General features: G+C 42.1%; 1 protein-coding gene across 14 annotated transcripts in view; it reads left to right on the top strand.

Annotated features, from left to right (window-relative positions):
* Positions 1-21,972, top strand: part of MEGF11 (multiple EGF like domains 11) — a 255,625-nt gene that overhangs the window by 71,722 nt on the left and 161,931 nt on the right. For all 14 annotated transcript variants that reach the window (XR_004242750.1, XR_004242751.1, XR_004242752.1 and 11 more), the window contains exon 6: positions 14,382-14,474. Coding sequence is in view for 11 of the 14 variants with exons in the window: in XM_032122617.1 (XP_031978508.1) it covers positions 14,382-14,474 (93 nt within the window). In the remaining 3 variants the exon portion in view is untranslated. The remainder of the gene's footprint in view (positions 1-14,381; positions 14,475-21,972) is intronic.

Raw genomic sequence — 21,972 nt, 5'->3', positions numbered from 1 at the left:
CAGATGTGTGTGGAGCTGGGTTAATTTATGGAAATCAATAGGGTCAGAAAGAAGACAGATGTATGAAATGGTACAAGTTTACAATTGAAATTGGAATCATAGAATGGTTTGGGTTGGAAGGGACCTTAAAGGTCAGCTTAGTCCAAGCCATAGTTGTTTTCTTGATCACTCCTTTACATCCTTCTCCCATTAATAGTTTTCTCTTGTGCTCTGGAGAAGTTTAAAAGCCTAGGAGAAAAGGAAGGAAAGGTAGAGAGAGGAAAAGAAGTTTCCTAAATTGAGATAGCCTTTAGAAAGAGCTCCTGATGTATACAAAATCTGCGGTGGCATTGCTTTCTGCTTCTTCTCTGTATCCCCCTGGCTGTGACCTTCCCTGACCAGTTCCCACATGAACTCTGGATGTCTGGGAAACCACCAGTCAGATGTGGGGGACCATTATCAGGCAGAGTCCTTCTTGCCTACAAAAAAGAGCTACTGCAACCTCCTGCCAGGTGTTAGTGCCAGTGGCTCCCTTCCTCATTTCTAGGCATCTTATAGACTGAAAATGTAAATAAAACCGAATCACTGTCACTGCTGAAGTGCTACAATAGAATGATAACACGTGATAACGTGATAAAACATGATAACGTGCGATAACATATAGTAACACATGATAACATGATGACACATGATGACACAATAATATAAGACATATGAATAAGGTATGATAACATATGATGACATATGATAACACAGCAGGGGTGTGGGTTAACCCCGTGCCTCCTCCCTCACCGACCCACACAGCCTCTCCCGTTCCCTTTGTCTGATGGGATGGGAGAAGAGGAAAGAAGACCCAAAGAAAAAAAACTTGTGGATTGAGACAAAACAAATGTGAATGATCCTCAGGAACAGAGAAAGCCTTGGTGCTGTGCCAGCACTGTTCAGCAGTAGCTGAAATGTCAGCATGGTCAGCATTGGTTTGGTCACCAACCTAAACCACAGCATGACCCAAGCTGAGAGGAGAGTTAACCCCATCCCAGCCAGCCCAGTACAGCCAGCCATGCTGCAGATAATAAAACACTCATCAATATGATCCTCAGGAAATCTCCTTATGGTTTTTCTTTGTCTTTCCACCTCTTGGTTTCAGTAGTGGCAGGGGAGCACTTTGGAAGCTGGAGTGAACCACTCTTCTCAAATGTTTTTCACTCTGTTCAAAACATTGGGAAGGGCGAGCTGTGCTGGCTGTCTGGGCTGGCTGAGCGTTTGTGGGCCTTGCTCTTGCCACCCTCTGCTCTCACAGCCTTTTATAGCAACAGCCATGGATGACCTAAATACGGCAACCTGGGCAAGCAGGAGGAGGCATTTGGCTACCTGGGTCCACTTACTTACAGCTCAGCTACTCCCCATCTCCTCTAGCATAGGAATGAGAGTGGCTGGAAGCATATGGCAGATGGAATTTGGCCCAGAGTATACAGTGCTTTCAGCATCTTCCTGTGCATAATGTGCATTTCTTTTATGTGAACTTTTGGAATGCCTGTCTGTAATTATTCCATCCTTTTAGCAGTGCCTCTGAACAATACCAATGGCATTCACGCAGGGAATACCACGTGAGCCTGACATAAGGAATACCATTCCAGGCACATGGTGTGATCCTGTGCAGGGCCAGGAGCTGGAATTCAATGATCCTTGTGGACCCTTTCCAGCTCTGAGCTTCTGTGATTCTATGATTCTGCTAATCTACTTGTGTTTATCGATGTTGGTTTCTCAAATGCTGGGTAATTCCTGGGAGGGCGTTTGCTGGGTGGGAATTTAAATTTTTAAATGTCATTCCCTTTGTTCCAAATTAACTTTGGGTTTTGTGGCACATATTCCACATCCCACAGCAGGATAAAGATATATTGTTCCATGGATTTTTTGCAACTGCATCCATTTCTGATAGAGACGTGATAGACTATAAAAATAAGGCAATTACTCTGGAGTTTAATGCAAACTGACAGTGCTCTTATGGAAGAAGTCTTGAAAATTTGTAGGAAGCAATCACTTATGTTACAATATAAAATACTTACAACTCTGAAGCATAAATCATTTAGACCAAAATGCAAAAATATTAAGATGCCAAATTGTGCAGAAAATCACTCTGAGACTTTGGAAAAGAAGTAATTTCTTCCTATTGAACCCACAACTTTGCAGCAGGAGCCTGGATATCAAACAGGCTGAGTGCTCCAATTTCCATCACCTTGGCTGGGAATTGTGGCTGTGCACCATCTCTGAGTGGTGTTAACACCCCACAGTAATAAATGATCTGCAGATTGAGTTCATGGGATCCTGGAATGCTTTGGGTTGGAAGGGACCTTTAAGTTCATCCCATTTCACCCCTGCCACAGGCAGGGACACCTTCCGCTATCCCAGGGTGCTCCAAGCCCCTTCCAACCTGGCCTTAGACACTTCCACGGCTGGAGTAGCCACAGTTGCTCTGGGCAGCCTGTGCCAGGGCCTCACCACCCTCACAGGAAATAATTCCTTCCCAATATCCCATCTATCCCTGCCCTCTGGCAGTTTGTGTGTTCATATGGAAGCACTAATTCTTTTTGTAGCTTTACAAAGCAAAGCACCTTCCCCAGACATTTGCATGAGTTTCTTCAGTGAAGTGGCTGATAGTGGAGTGAAATTCTCCTTGGGACAAGGGAAACAAAAGAGTGTGGGAGGGCAGAATGGGAAGTTAGAGTGAACTAAAGGTGCCCAGAGGGCACACTGGAAATTTTATGTTTGCAATAGAGTCAGTTGGCAAGTCAGTTTTCATTTCAGGTTCCCTAATTGTTCAGAGGGAAAGAAGATGATGTTGGCTGGAAAAGCATCTATTAAACTCAATACTCAGTACAGGGAAAGGGATTAATCAGATGTCAAAAAGGCTAATCAGGGACAGAGCTCTTCTAAGCAGCCATGGAGCCTTCCTTTAGAACCTGATGTGTTTGGAACTGTGTCTACAGACATTCCCTTTTCTTCTATGTGTCAGGATTACAGCATTCCCCTTCAGATCTTGTGTTGTTGCACTTACTTTCCATTTTAATAGAGGGGTTTTAAGGTTCCCAAGGGAGATTTTTCATGAAACTTCAGTCCATTTCAGGTTTGATCACAAAATGTTTTTGAATCGTTTATCTTAAGCTCAGTATTTCTAACATAGGTATTCACTTTTGGAAACCTCACTTTCTCTGATGCAGTAAGTCAAAAACAACTATTTAATCAATCTATCTAACCCCAAAGCTTTCCTTCTTTTTATCAAGATTTTTCCTTTCTGAATGCTATGATTTGCTTTCATTACTCTGATGTCTAGAAATCCACGTGCAAAACTAGATGGCCTTACTTCAAAAAGCTTACACTGTAAATATGTAAATTGAGTCAAATAAAGAAATATTTTACTGATTAAAATAAAAAAACATGTATGAAACACGTTGTAAGGAGACTGGTAAAGAAATTGAACCTTTTCAGGTACAGCAGTGCTGTGCACAGGAGCTCTGCTGAAGCAGGTCTCTGGTACAGATCTTAGATCTGATGTCACCACACCTGCATTCATGGGTGTCATGTTCTGAGAAATGTCCAGTTTAAATAGAATTCCTTTTAAAAGCATTACTAAAAGCATCTAAAATTATCTTTTCATCAAATACTGCCAATGCTATGCCATATTTATCTTATAATAAAGGGTAGCCCTCTTCAGTAGTTTCTGATAATGTAGGGAAAAGTTTTGTTTCCAGCTCCCATCATCTGTCTCCAGGCCCCAGTGTGAATCCCAGGAACTGGAAAGTACATTTTACTGTGTGTCATTAATAGAAAGTTTCTCTGGACACTCAACATCCAGAAATTGGGCTTGATCCTAAATCAGCTGAACTTCTTCAATCTGGACAGGTGACAGGAAGTTTAAAGAAGTGGCTTGAGATGAGAATCAGCCCCCATCACTACATAAAAAGTTTCCTGTGTTGTCTTTTTTGCAGTTCTTTTCAGAAAGCTGCTGTAAAACACATTGCTGTGATTCCTTTTGAAATGTGAGAAAAGTGAAAGGAGAAAATATTCCATCCCCAGGAATGTTAGTGTAGCTTATACATGAGCATGATCTTCAAATAGAGCATGGTCTGTCCTTGATTTCAGCAGGGTCACCTTCACTTGCATTGCGGGCCTTGATTTGAAATGAAATCTGAAATGTGTTGGCTCTCTGGGGCCCGTGCCTGGCCTCAAGGACAGGTTTGCCTTTAGAAATTTGTCCATATTCATCCTGTTTTGGAGAGAAACAAAGAAAGGATTGTTAGATTGACTTGATAAATTTTGGAATAAGAATGAAGAAAGATTTTGTTTGAAACATCGATAGTTTATTCAATTTTCTACAGGACTAAAAGTTTTCTAGGAGCATCTGTGTAATTTGGTTTTATTAAGTGTTGCATTGCCTAGCCAAGACAGCCAGAAGTGTCATACAGTCCAGATGTCTTCATCCATCTACTTTTGATCTTTTAGGAACAGCATTTTTGATGCCCCCATCCTCACTAACACACAGCACACACTCCGTACCTATGAAAATCAATCAGCAGTGGAGTTGTGTCATTTGCTGTCAGAAAATAGAATTTTCTTGTCATGAGACCCACAATTCAGGGCAAGTCAGTAATCAGAGAACTACGGACATGTATCAAGGCTACCAGATTTAAAAATAAATATATCACAGACTGATGGAATTTGTACACAAAGAAATTCACTCAATGCCCTGAGTGGGTAACCTGTAGCGAAATGTGCAAGTGCTGTGATTTTGAGGTGATTTCCAGAATAAATGTTTCCAATTATGAATGTGTGAGGGTTTTCTTCTGATAATGGCTCATTTTCTTTGACATTTTCCCATGTGCTTCCCATCTCACTGTTTAAATCAAACAGCTCCTCAGCCAGTGCTGGAACCTGTAAATTCCTGGTCTCTTGGAGTGCCATAGTCACAGGAGTATAGCAGAGGTGGCTGTGGCATGAAGCAAAGCAGTCATAATGTACTGGCGGAGTTTCTGTAGTGAGGCTGAAAATATCCCCCGGCAGTTGAGTTTCACCCAGCTTTGCCACACTTCTCACCTGTCCATCTGTCATTTACTTCTCACTTTCCTCACCTGCAGGGCACTGCGTGTTCCTCCAGTCTTTCTATGATGGAAATGCTTGTGATTTACCACTTTCAGCTAATTTTCAGCTCTGTACTTCACACCTGGCTGCTCATTTTCCATTCCAGCACAACTCCCAGGAGAGCTCAGACTGCAGGCAAAGATACCCAGGAGTGGAGAACGGGCATTCCTGCCTCTGTGCTGAGTGTTGTTTGGTACCATCTGCCCTCACAGGTAGTTTGGTAGGCCAGCTTATGCTTTCTCTCCTTCTGGTAGATTTGGCTGCTGCTCCACAGGCTGGCAGGAAAGCTGGAAGGACAAGGATCTTAGTTAGGTACAAGCTTCTCCTCTATTCCCAACCTGTCAAGAACCTAATTTCCTCAGGCAACAACAAAAAAATCTCCTGAAGTTAAGAACGGAATGACTGGGGAAAACTTTCACTGGTTTTGGCACTTCTGTCCTCAGAAAACCTGGAGATTCCTGCAGGCAAATCCTATTTGACTGAATTTGGTTTTGTTGGAGTGAGGTTTCCTAGGTCATGTACAGAGAGAATGAAGGAGCATGCCAAGAGTAAATGTTAATATTTCTGCATTGCTTAGAAAAAGATAGTGCTTCTGCTTTTCGAAATTGTGCCACTTAGAGCACAATTTGCAGACAAATTAAGTTTGTTGGTTGGATGAATCAAGTTCCAGTGGAAAATTAAGAAGTGAAAATGTATTTTCTACAAATTGCTGGGAAGAGTTGGTCAATTTACCAAAATGGAAGGAGTAGACTGAGGGCACAGGAGGGGAAAAGCTTTCCAGGGTCATAGATTCTGCTCTGCTGATTCAGGATCTCCCTTAACCTCATTAAGGGTTTGAACTAGTGGTAATGATTGTTTTGAACCCTGAGTGAGGCAATGGGAAATCATTTACCAGAAAATGTTAAATGCTGAAATTGTCCCACAGAATAATATTGTATTAGAACATTGATCAGCAGAATTGATCTCCATGTAACTCTTCCCCGTCAACATGGCAGAATGCAACGATTACTTCTACTTGAAGCAATGACAGAAAATGCATAAAATCGGTTGCAGGCCTTAAAAGATCAAGAACCATCAATATTTAGCTGATCCCTGATGAGTTCTCTCTGGGCTCCAATTCACTTTCTGTGAAGGCAATGGGAAAAACTGAGCCTTAAAACTGTGTCTTGGTTTGAAAGACAGGTGTCTGCCAAGCAAGGTGGGAGCCTCCCTCGGAATGGAGAACATGACCCCCTTCTCTCTGAATTATTATAACTTTGAAATTAAGGGGCTTTCAGGCAAAGCTATAGGGAAAAGGAATAACAGTTCTTTACTAGTATGTATAACAAGGCAAACAAACAACAATGGCAGCAACAACAAACAGAACCAGAACCCAGCGGCAGCCTTCTCTCAGCCGCGGGCCCTTTCCCCTCGGTGCAGTTCCGCTCACGGCCGGCAGGGGCGCTGGTGGCTCCCGGCTGGGCAGGGCAGGTGCGATGATTCCCCCGCGCCTGCAGGGGGCGCTGTGGCGCCAGCTTTGCTGCGCCTCCCTCACGTGGTAATGGCGGGCGGGCCAGATGGCGAAATGGGCTGCGGCAGGAACGTCAGAGCAGCAGCTGGGACCGCAGGGGTGAGCAGACTCTGGAGTAGCAAACTAAATGGATCAGAAACTCTGCAGCTGTACCAGGAACCGCAGGGCATCCAGGCAGGCAGGGACTCTGGGGCTACAGTGTAGCTAAAGAAAACCATAGAGCAGTGGCAGGAAAATGGCGGGGCTGGGCAGTGGCAGCCTGGCTGCCTCTGAGCACTGCCAGGAGGGGCTCCCTTGGAGGGGCTCGGGGTCCCAGGTTTTTCCCTGAGGCACCCAAGTAGAAGGTGAAGGGTCCTTTTTCAGTGAGGTCAGGTGTTAATAATGTCCCAGTGCTATGCCCAGCCCCTTCCCCCAGCCCAAAATCTGTGGAATCTCTGCCCTTCCAAAGAAAATAAAACCCAAGTAAGAGTAGCCAGCTGCATCCTTCCCCCACCTTGGCCATTTTTTTTGTCTCTCTTAAGTACTGGTCGTTATTTTCTCTTAGCAACAGATGGGACAGAATTCCACAAGAGAAAGAAACAAAAATCCTAGCCCCCAACAAACTGGTAAAGGATTTGGGAGTGTGACTCACCTTAGAGGGTCAGGATTTCACCTGAAGGAGGAATTTCTCTCTTTGCCACAAGGTAAAGCCTAGGCTCTGGTGTGTCCTGATCCCTCCAGAGTCCTGGGGCTGAGCAGCAGTCCCTGTGTGGATGTCTCTGACCTTGGCCTGAAGTGTGAGTTGGGATTAGGCACTGCACAGAGGCTTTGCCTTTCTTGCAGGTTTTGCCTCCTTTGTACACTTAACCGATTCCTGCCTTTGCACCCATTCCGTTGTCCAGAGCTGAGCTGTGACTATATCTCCAGACTAAGGGATTAGTGCTGCTCTTACCCAGCCCTGTAACCTGTCCACTTTGCAGGGCAGATGCACTTGAGTGCTCAGAGTCTCTCAGTGCCTTCCCACCATCCCTTTTTGTGCCTTCAACTCCTGCACTTGTTATTAACACAGCCAAAGGTACAATAGAGTTCAGCTTCCTGACCGCAGTCCTGCTCTCTGACATTTGCTGCTATGAGGAGGCTGCTCTGCAGCTCTCACTCAGACATCATTAATTGGTGAGTGCTATCTCCTATTCCCTCTCTCCACCAGAGCAGATGAAACCAATGGGGCATCAAAATGCCGCAAAGAGTGTTAAATGTGTGGTTCCCCTGGCCTCCCCTTTTGCAGGCTCTAAACTTCCCTGTCACTGTCACTGTCACTATTTTATGGTCAGTGATGCGATGCCATTCCTGTCTCAGGGATGTGCTGCTCCAGGTCAGCTTTTCCTCAGAACCAACCAAACTGGGATTCCAAACTGTGCTCCACCAGTCTTGCATTTCTCAGGGCACACAGAGCAAGTGACAGTCTTGTCCCTACCCTGCCCTTCCCCTGGCACAGTTTACTTCCCTATCCACTCCCTAGAGTAAGGCCTAAAGCAACAGATTGCAACATGGATTAAAAGAGGTTCTCATCAGTGCCAGTTGCTCTGGTGGCAGTAAACTGTGAGCGTTCCTCCTGAAGGGCCCTTGGAGTCTCAAACTTTGAGATCTGGCTGGAATTATTCCAGGACCCCTAAACTAGTCCATGCCACAAGCCTGGGACACTCAAGAATGTGGAAGGCTCTGTGTTCACCTCTTTAGTGATCAGAACCCCAGGCTGGCATTTACCTGCTGATAGAAAGGGTAAAAAACTACCATAGAGTTTATGCTTATTAACAAATCTTCATGTCCCAGCAAAAGGATACAGGGATTTACTGAGCTATTGTCAGTGATGGCACTGACACATGTCAGATTCTGCTCTTGGGAAAAGACAAAATCCTCAAAATGTATCTCCACAGTTCTTTTACTTCAGACATTCACAAGTCATGTCTGGCATAGCCTAATCCCTGAGCTTTGGCCTGATGTCAAGACTGAGGATAACACAACCCGGAACAGATCAATACCTCACTGAGGCAATGGTCAGAGATCCCCATGTCCCAGACAACAAAAAGACCATTGATTCTGTTCTGATGGCATTGATGCAGAGTCAGTAATTCTAAGTCTGCAAAAGAAGTGGTGGAATTGCACCTACAGGAAAAAGGAGCTGATCTTGTGACCTGTTGCTGTTATCTGCTCTGCATCAGTCTCATCTTTCCTTTGCTCACATTGATCTCCTTGGGTTTGTATTTTTCACTGGTGCTTTCATGGGAAGATGAAAAAGAAGGATTGCCATGCACTGAAACAATAAATTCCTCAAAGCCTGAGCAGGCTTTGAGATCTCTTCATCTTTGGAAGTTGCTAAACCTTGCATGAAAGTGCTTTCCAAGGTGATAAATTAATGGATGTATCCTGAGTGATGACCACAGAAATAGACGTTAAGCAATGCGAAGAGCTATTATCCCACTTCATTGAAACAATTATCCAGGAAACCATCAAATCAGCTTGATTCCTGATGGAAAGTCAGTGGTTTAGAGAGGAAATCATCCATTCCACAAATAAGCAGTAATTTAAGAATGAGGAAAACCTACCTGGATGCATTAGCTGTAGTCATCTTTCATCTGCTATCAAATCTCCCTTTCCTGAGCACAGTCAAAGAGAATCCAGCCAAATGCTGACTACAGGTTTATCTAATGAAGCTCATATTGTAGACTCAGCACAACCTGGACCCAGGCCAGTACATTTAGATGGAAGCACCAGAGAGGCCCTGAGTGAATAGATTCCTAATGGATAAGGAGCAAGAATCTTTTTCATCTGTTTTCATCTACTTTGAACTTGTTACATTATCTGAAACCACTGGCCATAAGATAACACCTATTTCACCTGACAAAATCATTCTTTACTCTAAAAGTGGCACGAGGGAATGGAGGAACGTGCTAAAATGACCCAAATTGTTTCAGGGACACATATGAAATATTGAAGGAAAACATCACTTTCTCTGTTAAATTTCTGCTTTGTTTAGTCCAACAACTATCTAGCATGGGGCGAACTGGTTAAATAATCTGGCATTAAAATACAAGCAATATAAAAGAAAAAAATGCAGGTTTACCCTTGGTTCACAGAAAATAAATGAAACTGGTCAGAGTTTGGGCGAGATCAGTGTATAGTGAAGAAAAACTGGCAGAGGTAGGACAGAGAAAAGAAGATATTTTGAGGCAATGACCTTGTGTCTCGTGTGCAGTCCAAATAAACCAGTTCATTCTGTGCAGTTCCAGGCGAGTGCCTGAATTTCTCATTGTGTCTCATGGCAGCATCCATATCTCCATTTAGCAATGTTTTCCATTATCATAATGTAGCTACAATTATTTATGCTTTCTGTCACCTCCTGGCTGCTCTATGATCCTGGGCAGGAATCCCACAGAGCCCAGGAAACTTCAGCATGTACGGAGTGCTCCGGCATGGCTCTCCAGCATCACACTCTGCCATGAGCAAGCACAGCTCATGGAGCCCGATTTCTCTTCTGCTCTGGGTTCTTCACACTTTATAATTATCCTGCTCTTTGTTTTGGAGATATTTTGCTTGTCTGGCACGGCAAAGTGGGACAATGGCAGATGGAAGTTGCTGGGTTGGTGGCTGTGAACTCCCACATGTTCCAAGGACCACCACAAATGTTACCACACTCTAGTGCAAGCACAAATTAGGTTGGTTGTGACTCTGTCTTTTGTGAAATAAATGCATAGGTTATACTTTTGGACAAGGTAATGAAACTTTTTCAAGCTAAATCACTCCATACTAGTTCTCCTAGGATGAAATTCTTCCCTAAATGCACTTTGACCTCTGGGAAAGTGGCTGATTTTGGCAGCTCAGCTGATGCCAGCCATCAGTGGGTTGATGATGTGGTGATGAGCAGGGTGTCACAGTGTGTGTAACAACGAAGTTAAACCCTGCAACATCATGATTTGGGTCCATACAGACGAATGCAGCACCAAGGTAGACAGAGCAATTCTTCGTCCCTGCTTTTGTCTGGGATAAACTCCCTGTGGTGCCCCTTAGCTGAAGGAATTCTGCAGTGGAAGTATTCTCCTGTCTGCTCACTGAGCTCTTCTCCTCATTGCAATATTCTGGCCACTTCATACCTTTGTGGAGAGGAGACAAACCATTTATCATATCTGAATTCAAATTCTGGACAACAGTTAAAGAATAAGCACTAGTGTTAGAGGAATCCATTTCTCTAACATCCATTCCTCAGTACAGCCATTTCAGGTGTGAAAAGAGCTTAATCTTTAGGTCTATTTCCCTGAGGATTGACCTTATATGTTAAAAAAAGCCCAGTCTGTAATTATAAAGTAAGTGATAAGCATCAAATGGATTGTTACAGAACCCTTTTGTTGCCTTTATTGCATGATAAGGAGCAGTTGCTGCGTAACCTTGAATGTGGGCAAATAACTCATGCTAAACACATTGCGACAAAGATGGCATTTTGGCAGGGCTTTGATGTAGGTCATTTTATTACCGGGCTGAATCAAACTACAAACTGATGTCAAACTCATGCCAAGAATGCTAATAATACACTGATCAATGGGGTGCTGGATTGCTCAAGTGAAGTGGTCGAGGGAAAATGCAGACATAAAAAGTCTGGAATTCCAAAGGTTGAAGTGCTTGGGCTATTATATTGGGAGGAATTATATTCCTTGCATTAGGACAAGTTTTCTTTACTCCAGGGGCCTTTAGCTGAGTATTGAACAGGACAGTGTCAGAAAGTATATACTTATCTTTATTTTTCTTGTCCTTTATGTGCAAGTAATTTTTATAGTTCCATTAACTAGTAAGATCATTTGCAAACCACTGTACAAAGTGTATTATGAAGAATGCCTTGGGGACCATTGTATCCTATAATGTTGAATGTTAATAGAATGAAAAATTAATTTAAACTCTAAAGACTTGAGCATGGCAAGACTTCCCTTTTATAGGAGAAATTCAAAATTTTATTTGCTACGGTAAAACTTTAGAGCTGTACCCTAATATGACCTTTATAAGCCTGATTTGAATCAGTCAGTGCAGGAGTCTGATTGTTTGCCACTTAATATAAAATTACTTCTAACAAAGCTTCTCTGTTTAAAAATGGGGGTTTTCTGTGACCCCCACATATGGGATTAGTCACTAGTGAGCTCTGAGCTCACAGCTACTTGTTTAGCAATTAATCAACCAGAGATGAGAGAACCCACAGTTCCAAGAAGCATCTTCACCTTACTTAAATCTTTAATTGCTTATTAAACATTGTCATCTTCAGCGATGTGGGACTTCAGAACACCTGAAAACAAGGATACAGTTCTTCATAATGTATTTTTTATTATTTTTCATGTGACTGAGTGCTTTAGAATGAGGAATTCTCTTTTGAGTCTTGCTGCTAAGTCTCACATGGCACTCTTCCCGTGGGAATGCAGCTAGACAAGTGATTAAGGAAACTTTATTGCTTAATTAGTTACTATGATGTCGTATTTATGTTAACATAGTTAAGGTGTGATAAATTTGTGTGGAAATCAACTAAATTTAGACCAGTAATGTGCAGGAGTTTTGTTATTTGGAAGAGTAAAGAACTAGTCCCCCATCAGCCTTCTTGCTCACAACATTTGCCTTGAGCTGAGAACGTGGTCCAGTTAAAATGTGTAAAAAATGCTACACATTTTGCATGTTAGAGTGATTTATTGTTGTAAATGTCCAGACAGGCAACAGCAAAATCTCAGTTTTGACTTCCGCATCTCTTACAAAACTAGGATGTCACATCAATGAGAAATGTACTCTCAGCTAAAGCTGTGCAGGGCACAATTCCCAAGGTATCTCTATGCCAGCATATCCTACCTCTTTTAGCACACTGTAGTTTGAATAAGAACTTCTAAGTTTGTGACTGTTCTATATATGGCCTTCTCCTTGTTCTGGATAACCAGCAATTTTCAAATGACTGCATGAAGGTGTATATATTTCTATTGGAAAATCCTGTTTATCTAATATCCTCTCCTGAATTTCAGCCTACAGTGGTGAAGCAGGATGCCTCACTTGTCTCCAGAAAGCCTAACTCAAGTAAAATAAATGCACAAAAGATTAGGACAATTAGTGACTAGAGATTAGCTATGAATATTTCATGCCCACTGCAATACTGTCTAAACACAAGATATGGAATAAGAATAAATTGCATTTTTGACATGCAGCAAACGTAGAAAGGAAATGATTAATTTAGAAAGATCTTGCAGTCATTTTAATGAGGCAACCTTCTAATCACTGGTCACATGGGATCTGCTGGATAAAAGAGCAGGAAAGTTTGTCCCACAGGATTATTTTAAGTTCACCTGCATTTTGAAGTTGGATTTAAATGTTTTGTGAACAGCTCAGTGGGTTTGTTCTGCAATGACCCAGCCACAGAATAGGCAGAAAAATGTTTCCATAAGCTTTGATGGCAGCCTGACTGTGGGTCCAAGGTGTGATCCAGTCTGGGAGTCCAACCAGAATGTCAGTTGTAGCAGGAATCATTCAAAGCTACAAAGCAGTGGTGGTGAACTTTTGGCCCAGGAGGTATCTGGGAACTGAAAGGTTTCCAGCTTTCATTTCACCTGCAGGTCAGGGAAGCTTCCAGAAAGTTTGCTGGCTGATTTCAAAGGAATTGGGTAGTTCAGCCTCATTTTCAGTACATCAACCCAAAGCTATTTCCCGAATCAGCTTTGCTGGCCTTGGTTTAGACAGGAAGGAATTAACTTTGTCTTGGGATAAGTCTTTTGTAGTCCAGCTTCAGCCAGTTTTTGGTAAAGTAAGCTCAAATACCCACATTTCCCATCTGATTTAAAAACACAGGATATACAGCCATAGGTTATGTATGATCTAAATAATGTATATTATAGATATGTATACAGTGACTTCATTGCCACTGCATCATATTTATTGATAGCTCATACATGTTGGTCTAGATGGAAATTATGTGTTCCAACTTAACCATCCAGTTTGAATCTTTGACACACACAGATTTTGGCAGTGTCCTAAGTGGTAAAATGGACACAAGGCAGTAAGCAGTAAAGTTCAGCCTTTAAAGCAGTTATTCAGTGCTCTCCAAGTTCTTTAGTATGTGATAGGCACACACTGGAAACTGTCAGACACTGAAACAGCACAGGAGAAGAGAATCCTAAAAACTATGAGCTGTTCCTCAGCCAACCAGTTTGTCTTGGTTTGAACTTGAGGATATTGAATTTCCAATATTCCACCAGTGAGGACTGTAGTTATGGAAAACTGGCTGACCTTGAAAAGACACGACTGCACTTACAGCCACTGCATCATGGAGTAAAATTATTTATTTTCCTAGGGCTGTTTTTTACAAATCTGTTTTGGATCTTAATACACTTTCAAGACTGAGCTCCATTTTGTCTTATGAGCAGTTGCAATTTGAGTGCAATATAAGAAGCTGCTGTTCTGTAATATAATAATAATAAATGTCAGTTTGGTAAAAACTTTATTACCAAGCAAAACTGCTAACCAAAGGAATTTCTGGTGTGCAAGTTTTTCATTACAGAGCTGAAGTGACAAATGAGTTTATCGCTGTCAAGAGACCTGTATTTTATTTTGGTCACTTAGCAATAATTAAATCTTGCAAGTAATTATTTTTTTGTGTGTTTACTTTGTTTAATATTTCTAAACAAAATATTGCTCTCTAAGGCATTGTTTAGGGTATGTTTAGCAACCACTTAATATGTTTACGATGCTGTGTGTTGTTTCCTCTTAACAGCACTGTGCACAGAGGAGTGTGTGCATGGAAGATGTGTCTCTCCTGACACGTGTCACTGTGAACCAGGCTGGGGAGGCACTGATTGCTCAAGTGGTGAGTAAAGATTACCAAAATAGGATAAAAGTCTATGTTGCTATTAAAAACCAGGCCTTGTAAAGCAGTGACCTTAGAACTTGGATGCTTTGAATGGAAAAATGAATGTTGTCTGCTGGTTATTTTGTAAGAATTCATGTCATTGAGGGGGTTGAAACAAAATGACCTTTAAGGTCCCTTCCAACCCAAACCATTCTGTGGATCCATGAATATGTGAGCATACCTTTTCCTAGGATAATGACATTGGACTTTTTGGGTTGTGTTTTGCAAAGAAATGTGAAATGCAGTGGAGGATGCTGTTAATCTTTTGGTACTGTTATTAGGATACCAGTACAGATAATAGAGCTCTATGAAGATTTTTTCCTCCCTCAAATCTTTAATACAGCACATTCTTCATGAAATACTCTTTGGAGTATTGGAGTTGTTTGGAAAGCACCCTCTCCAGATAGAGTTCATGTCCTGTTCAAGCCAGTGGGAGTTTTGCCATTGACTTTTCAGGCAGCCCAGATTCTCTCCTCTGACTTACAATCCATTCCTTAAATCCATATCGCCAAAGTTAGGGAAATGGGAGTTGGGAGTTCTGCACCTTTTGCTAGGGAATTAATCCACACTTGAGGCTTTTAATTCTTTCAGTTGGCAAAGCTGTGTTTGTTAAACTCTTTTAATTGGGAAGAGTGAGTTTAAGTGGTTGGTTCATGCTGGAATGGAACAGGCAGCACAAACATCCAAGTGTGATGTAACACAGGCCTGAGACATTATTGACATAACAGGAATAAGCTTGTTAAATGAAGGCTATTTGTGCACCAGGCAAGTAAATAAAGCTGCATGGAGAGAGATGCTGTGAAATGAAACTGAATGGACATTTCATTTTGTGTTGGCTTCCTCCCTTTCTCCCATATTGATTGGGATCTTAAGAAAGAAGCATCGTTACCAGGCAAGAAGGTAGCAGAGAAGGGATCTATAGAGGGAGGTGTTAGAAAGGAATGGGAGGTAAATGTGCCTGAGGGTGAACACAACCAGAGGCTGAAGGCAGCGGGGCAGATTCCTGGACAGGTTCCTGGGGTTTTGTCTTCAGCTCCGCTGAATGTCCCCCTGCAGAAAAGGGAAGAGGGAGGGAGCAGGGAGGAAGGACTTTAATCCAGAGGGGATGTGGATGCTCCGACCCAGGGAGTGTTCAAGGCCAGGTTGGATGGGACCCCGAGTAACCTGGTTGTGGGGGTGGCATCCCTGCCCATGGCAGGGGTTGGAATGAGATAATCTGTAAGGTCCCTTCCAACCCAAACCATTCTGGGATTATATGATTCCAAGGATGCAAACAAAGAAAATACTATGGGATTTGAAGCAACATTTTGGGATTACCTGGAATGTAGGCAAGGGAAAAACTGGGCAGCATAACATATTGAATGTCTATCTTTAACAATATTTTAAAAAAGAAAAATAATACCATAAATTGAGAGGTATTGTATAGATTCTCAGGAACTCATTTTATCTTTTGATTATTCTTAGTACTAGATTTAGTTCAACCTAACAGTGAGTATGCGTGCAGTGCATGTGCACTAACAGAAGTTAAAAATAATAATAATAAAAAAGACTATGCCAATAAGGACATGAAGATATAGATTATACATTTATACACATGCACACACAGAGTAACAAGCACTTCATTCTGTGTAAAAATGGCCAGGAAAGGATAAGATGTCAAAGTACAGAATGGTCTTGTGGACTAAAACTACCCAGTGACTCTTATTAAATTGCTCTAATCTTGCAAGTGGAGATAAAAGAAAAAGAAGGTTTTTCCTATATTGAATATTTAGCTTTTTAAAGTAATTAGGAATATTAAAGCACTGACAATGATTGAGATAGAAACATTATTCATAACTTTTATTTCCGCACTGGGCAAGGATCCAGTATATTTCATTTATGAGGTTTCAGCGGTGGAAAGAGAAGCGTTAGCCAATTCCTAAATTAAATATGCCCTGTTAACTTTTATAAATGATAGCCCAGGATTAGCTTCAAAACTTAAGCTTTCATTTTATTAATATAATTAGTGTGTTTGCTGGCCTATAGTGCCCACTGTCTTTCATTCCACTTGTTATATGCTGGGTAACACATGTTCCTGTCCCAAGGTCTGATCCCGCAAGCTCTGCCCAGTGGAATGCTCCTAGGAGGGAAAGTTAGTTTTACTGCACCTGAGAGCTGCTGACCTTTGTGCTTGACACTAGAACTTTTGGTGACTGGATTCTTCATTGTTAGGAGACTTTGTTTAAATCCAAAGGTTTAAATGAAAATATCTTGGCTGAATACAGCATATTGTTACTCTCAATATTTCCAAGAAAGAGAAGCTGGAAGCTTTGCCTAACTGAGGTTAACCAGGTATTTCAGATTCATGATTCACTGTTATCCAGTCATAATGTGGAAAACAATTTTCACTTCTGGAATACTGTGTCACCTGTACCTACTTTCTTCCTGTTCCTTCATGACTATTGGGTACCCAGTGAAGGTCACGCATTTGCAGTGACAAAGGCTGTTTGGGGTGTTTGTGCAGGGCTGTTCTCTGGAGAAACCAAGGCTGGTGGCTGAGTGGTGCCATCCCAAACCTGTGGGGCTTGAGAACTTCCCAATGCATTCCTCAGGATCAGGGATTTTATGCAGTCACAGGCATATTGCTTTTCATGTTGGCTGTTTGAAGTGCTTTCACTGGGAGAGGGATCGCCAGCCAAAACACTCCCTTTAAATTTAGCAAATCTCCCAGGAGCTGGAATGGTTTCCTGAATGATGTCTCCTGAAAGCACTGCTGAGAAGTGGAACCTCCCTGACACTGGGGGTTGTGTGTTATCATTTACTTGGGGAAGATCTAAGACACTCACTCTTTCTGAGATACAATTTCAACACCCTGCAGACACAGCCGTTATAACTTTCTAAAAGTTATTTCTAACTTTCACTTGATTTGATGGGTGAAATTCAACCATAAGCAGAGCTCCAGCACAAGGTCCAAGTGTCACTTCAGAACCAGAAGTGAGATCCAAATGTTTTGCTTTTTTGATGTGTCTATGCCTGGAGAGGATCTGAATTCTGACACTGAGCCCCAATTTCCTATGGAGAGGCAAAGTTTTGGTGTAAAATGCAGTTCCCCAGCATTACCATTCTCCCTTGGCTAAAATATTCTCAATTAAATGTTTTGAATAGTTACAGCTGCAGCCTGTAGTCATGCAAACAATTTAATCATCTTGCTCAGACTTGGTTTCATGCTTTCCTAGAACCCAGCCTGTAAGACAACAGTTACAAAGCTTGCTTTTCAGTGTAAGCTTTCCAGTGACTGAGCATGGTACATGTTAGAGTTCATCTGTTGTCAAGGTTAAAATAACTTCAGATGAATTGCTAAACAATTATAAAAAACCCCAGTGCCGTATTCAGCTCTGCATGTCTCTGTACCTGTGTTTTACTGCATGCTGTTGTACATCTGTCCATGCCCAGAGGCCTAGCCTTGATTTCATGCTATAAAGCTGCAATATATTAAGGCTTGATTACCATAACAATAAAAAGAGAAGTAATGAGGTATTAACTAAAGAAGCTCTTGAATAAAATGTTTTCAGCATTTTAATGATGCTAAAAATTAAAAGGAAAATAATTTAAAAAAAAACACTGCATACCTTTCCCTTCCCTTTTAACTCGTTTTATTAAATCATGCCTGTTTTGTCATTGCAATCTGGACTGCTGGTTTTTTAAATACAAAGCAAGGTTGCAAATGCTCTGTGTGAACTTACCTGCTCACCTTTCCAATTATTTCAAAGCAATTAGCTTCAAACGGTATGATATACTGGCTTGAAGTTCTGGGGGGTATATAATTGCCTGTTGGTGGTTACCTGGCCTCTTCTGGGTCTTGCTAACAGCCATCTGTATTTGCAAGCCCTTTAGGCCCCCATCCAGCAAAGAATTTAAGCTTATCCTTACACAAGTAGGACTTTTCATCTGCTTTAAGTATTTAGGTGGTTGTTGAGTTTGTTTTGAAGAAACATCTAAAAAGACTTCAGTGAAATCTATACAAAACTCTCATTGAAATCATCAGGCCTGTGAGGAATAAGGTGGTCTTTCTTTCAAGATGTTAATCAGGTAATTGTATTGAAGACCATTTTGACTCTGATCAGCATTATTTATTGTGAGGAAGACCAAAGAAATCTTTCTGGTTACTAGGGGATTCTCAAAACAGGGGTCAACAGGTAGGAAAAAGTAAGTTCAGGGCAAGAACCCCAAGTTAAAAGCAAAAACCTTCCAAAATTGTGTGTGCCAGATTGAGAAATTTCCAAGTAAACAAAACACAGAGGTTGTAGTGAAAAAATAAAGTGGTTTTCAAAGTGTTTGATTTGTAATTAGTTTTGAGAGAAAATACAGTATTTGCCCAAAGTGTAATTAAAGACATGTTGGCATAATAATGCCAAACCATCTTTCTTGCTGTGTCACCTGGGGGAGAGTGATTGTAGTGCTGCTGTCTGGCATAGCCTGATCCACGCTGTATACATATGGATAGCATAGTTTTCCTTGGAAAGGATGTTTTGTACAAGCTGCCATTAGGAACAAGAACCTATTTCATCTTTATCTCTTTGTCAAAAATAGCCAAGGTCATAACAACAAGCAGTTGTAACATCACAGCAAGACCACTTTTAAGGGTATAGCCCTGGAGCAGCTGGAGTGCCTCAGTCCTGTGACTCGTGATGAATGGGAACAGCAGATCCTGTGCTAAATCTGAACGGGGTTGTTCGTTTGACAAGTCATGGAAAGCAACAGCAGAACTCTCAGGAGAAAAATGAAGTGTAAATTTAAAGTGAGGCCGTGGTGGTTTTCAGGCTTGATTTTAGCATACATGTTCTCCAACTGCTTTGAACTATTTCTGAAGAGGAAATGAAGTTCAAAGGAAAGATCCCTGGTTCATGAATTCAGGCTCAAACAAAATTCATGTGGGAGGCTGATCTGCCAGAATCATTAGCTGATTTTTCATCCTCAGATTTTTAGGATAGGATTGACCAGGAAACCACCAGAGTCCACCAAAGAGGGGCAGAAGTGCAGGACCTCAGCTCTTCTAAGCTGTTAGTGGGCTACTGCTTAGATCCAGAGCCTGTCCTTGAGGGACACTGTCCATGGCTCTTGTTGGGAAATTTGTCTGTGAGGGGTTTGTACCTCAGTGCCTGTTGTATCCAAGTGCCAGATGAGGTCACAGAACCAGGTACAATGTTCCTGTTTCTACCACAGCCCAAGTGTTTCATTTGCCATTCCAGCTGTTTGGTTTAGAGGCAGTTTCTAAAGATCTGTTTGAAGAATTAAACTTCAGTTGCAATCCAGTCTTAATTATAGCTGAAATGGGATTTCATATCCATAGCATGTGGACTTCAAAGTTTTAACACACTTTTCATTTAAGCCAAGCTCAAATTACAGCTTAATTTTGATATGATATGCAGACTCAGTGACAACTGCGTCATGCAAAGAGCTGCAAATGTGCAAAATCAAACTCCAGTGAGGCTCATACAAGGATCTTTCCATAGCAATTACAGAGTGGAATTGATTTCTGTCTCTCAGTTCTAACAATTTGCTCTTCCTTAAGCTTAAAAAAACACCCATCTCCCTTCAATCACTGCTGAAGTGGTGTAATCAGGTAAACAGCTTGTGTTTAATTTTTGCCTCTGCTGGATGTTGGGCCCACGCACTGGGGCTCAGGCCCCGGGTTTCATGTGTTCCCAGGCTCTGTGGCAGCAGCTCTTCCCGGGCCCAGCCCACGCAGGACAGTCTGTGACAGGGAATGAGATGTAAACACAAGCTGCTGTGAAGTGCCGTTGGTGGCACAGCAGCATGTCCTGCGTGTATTTTTACACAGATAATTTGGCTGCATTAAACCAGGCTAATCCATCACTTTTCATTTGGTGGGAATATTTTGTCTATTGCCGAAGCTGTTGGTATCTGCCCAGTCGTTTGTGGCAGTTTCTCCCCACTTTGTGAGGGATGTGTATCCTCTCAGCTTCCATGAATTAACCACTTGGGAGGTGCTGCAAGCTTATGGAAAGGTACTGGAGTCATATGAGCCTGGGCTTCTCTCAGTTACAGGGCTGAGCAAAGGGCAAGGGTTGATTCTGGAAAAGGAAAAGTAGATCCAAGATTTACTCTGGGAACAAACTGCTTTCTGTACTTCTGTGTGATTCATTGGTGAATAGATCAGCTGCCAGTTGTTCCAAGTCTTGTACTAGAGTGAAAAATAGAAATTCAGCATCCTGTGTCCTTTTACTTTTCACCTTCATCTTCCCTGTCAGAGTCTGGGAGAGTTCTTCCTTCCCTAAATCAGCTGGTTGTGTCTAAAGCCAAGGTAGTGACAGATCATTTCCCCAGCACTCCCAGCCCTCCTCTGAGACTCCCTCTTTTGGATGATTTGAAGAGTCAATTGAGCTGACCTAACTCTGTCTATTCCAGTCCCTGGAGTTCTGTCTTCCAGCTAGTGCCTTGCTCTCAAGGCTTGATCCAGCCTTGTACTTCATACATATGAATAGTCCTTTTAAAGTCAGTAAGGAACAATCTTAACTTCTTTAAGTTAGATAAATGCTTAAGCCATTACCAGAATGGGAACTTGTGAGATGAGGTGGAAATCAGGTAGGTGAGGATCTCTTTTACAGGGACCAAGAGTTACTGAGTGTCATCCAGGATGAGCAAGGGCACAAACATTGCTCAGGTCTCACAGCTGACAAATGGGATGTGAGCAAGATGGAAATTCTGTGTTCCATGGAACAAAACGGCACTTATTTATGCTGGATATCTCTGGAAAAATCACTCTGAATCCAACACTGAATTCCTGCTGAAAACCAAAAAGGGAAGCTGTGAGCAAATCTTCTTCTGTAAAGCCTTACTGATTGCCAGTCAGTAGGGCAGTATGTCAGGGACTGGTGCTTCCAAAAGGGAGTGGGAAAAGGCATTTAGGTTTTGGTGCAGAATGCTGGGTGTGAAGCTTTGGGAGCAGGCAGGGTTATCCGGGAAAGTTCTGTCCCAGAGCATCCTACAGTGTTGCTGAGCTGTTTGTAACAGAGCAACAGTGGAGCCCTCCCAAAGCACAGCCCCTCTGAACCTGGGGCACAACTGAACTCTGTGGATGCTCTCTGATCTGGGAAATGTCTTGATGATTGACTAAAACTTTGAATTTTCAGGATAACTTTCAGTAAATGAAACCATGGTTACAAGCACTGAATGGGCTAAACGCATTCCCGTGCAGGTTTGTGTGGTTATGCAAGAGGGAATTTGGCTCCCATACATCTTTCCTTGGCTGCCAAACTGGCGAGAGCAGAGCAGACTTCGCAGAGAGGCAGCGTATGTGTGACGAGTTGTTAATTTTATTAATTTGACTGAGGCTTTTCTCACTTTAGACAGAGTAATAGCTATAAAAGAAAGAACCTACTAAAATATCCTCTTTAATGAACTGAATTGCTAATACCGAATTTCATTGCTGGAGCATCTTACAATAATGTGGCTT

The sequence above is a fragment of the Corvus moneduloides genome, chromosome 13 (genome assembly GCF_009650955.1).
Source record: "Corvus moneduloides isolate bCorMon1 chromosome 13, bCorMon1.pri, whole genome shotgun sequence".
Taxonomy (NCBI): domain Eukaryota; kingdom Metazoa; phylum Chordata; class Aves; order Passeriformes; family Corvidae; genus Corvus; species Corvus moneduloides.
Note: the sequence above shows the minus strand (reverse complement) of the source record. Positions and strands in the feature narration are given on the sequence as shown.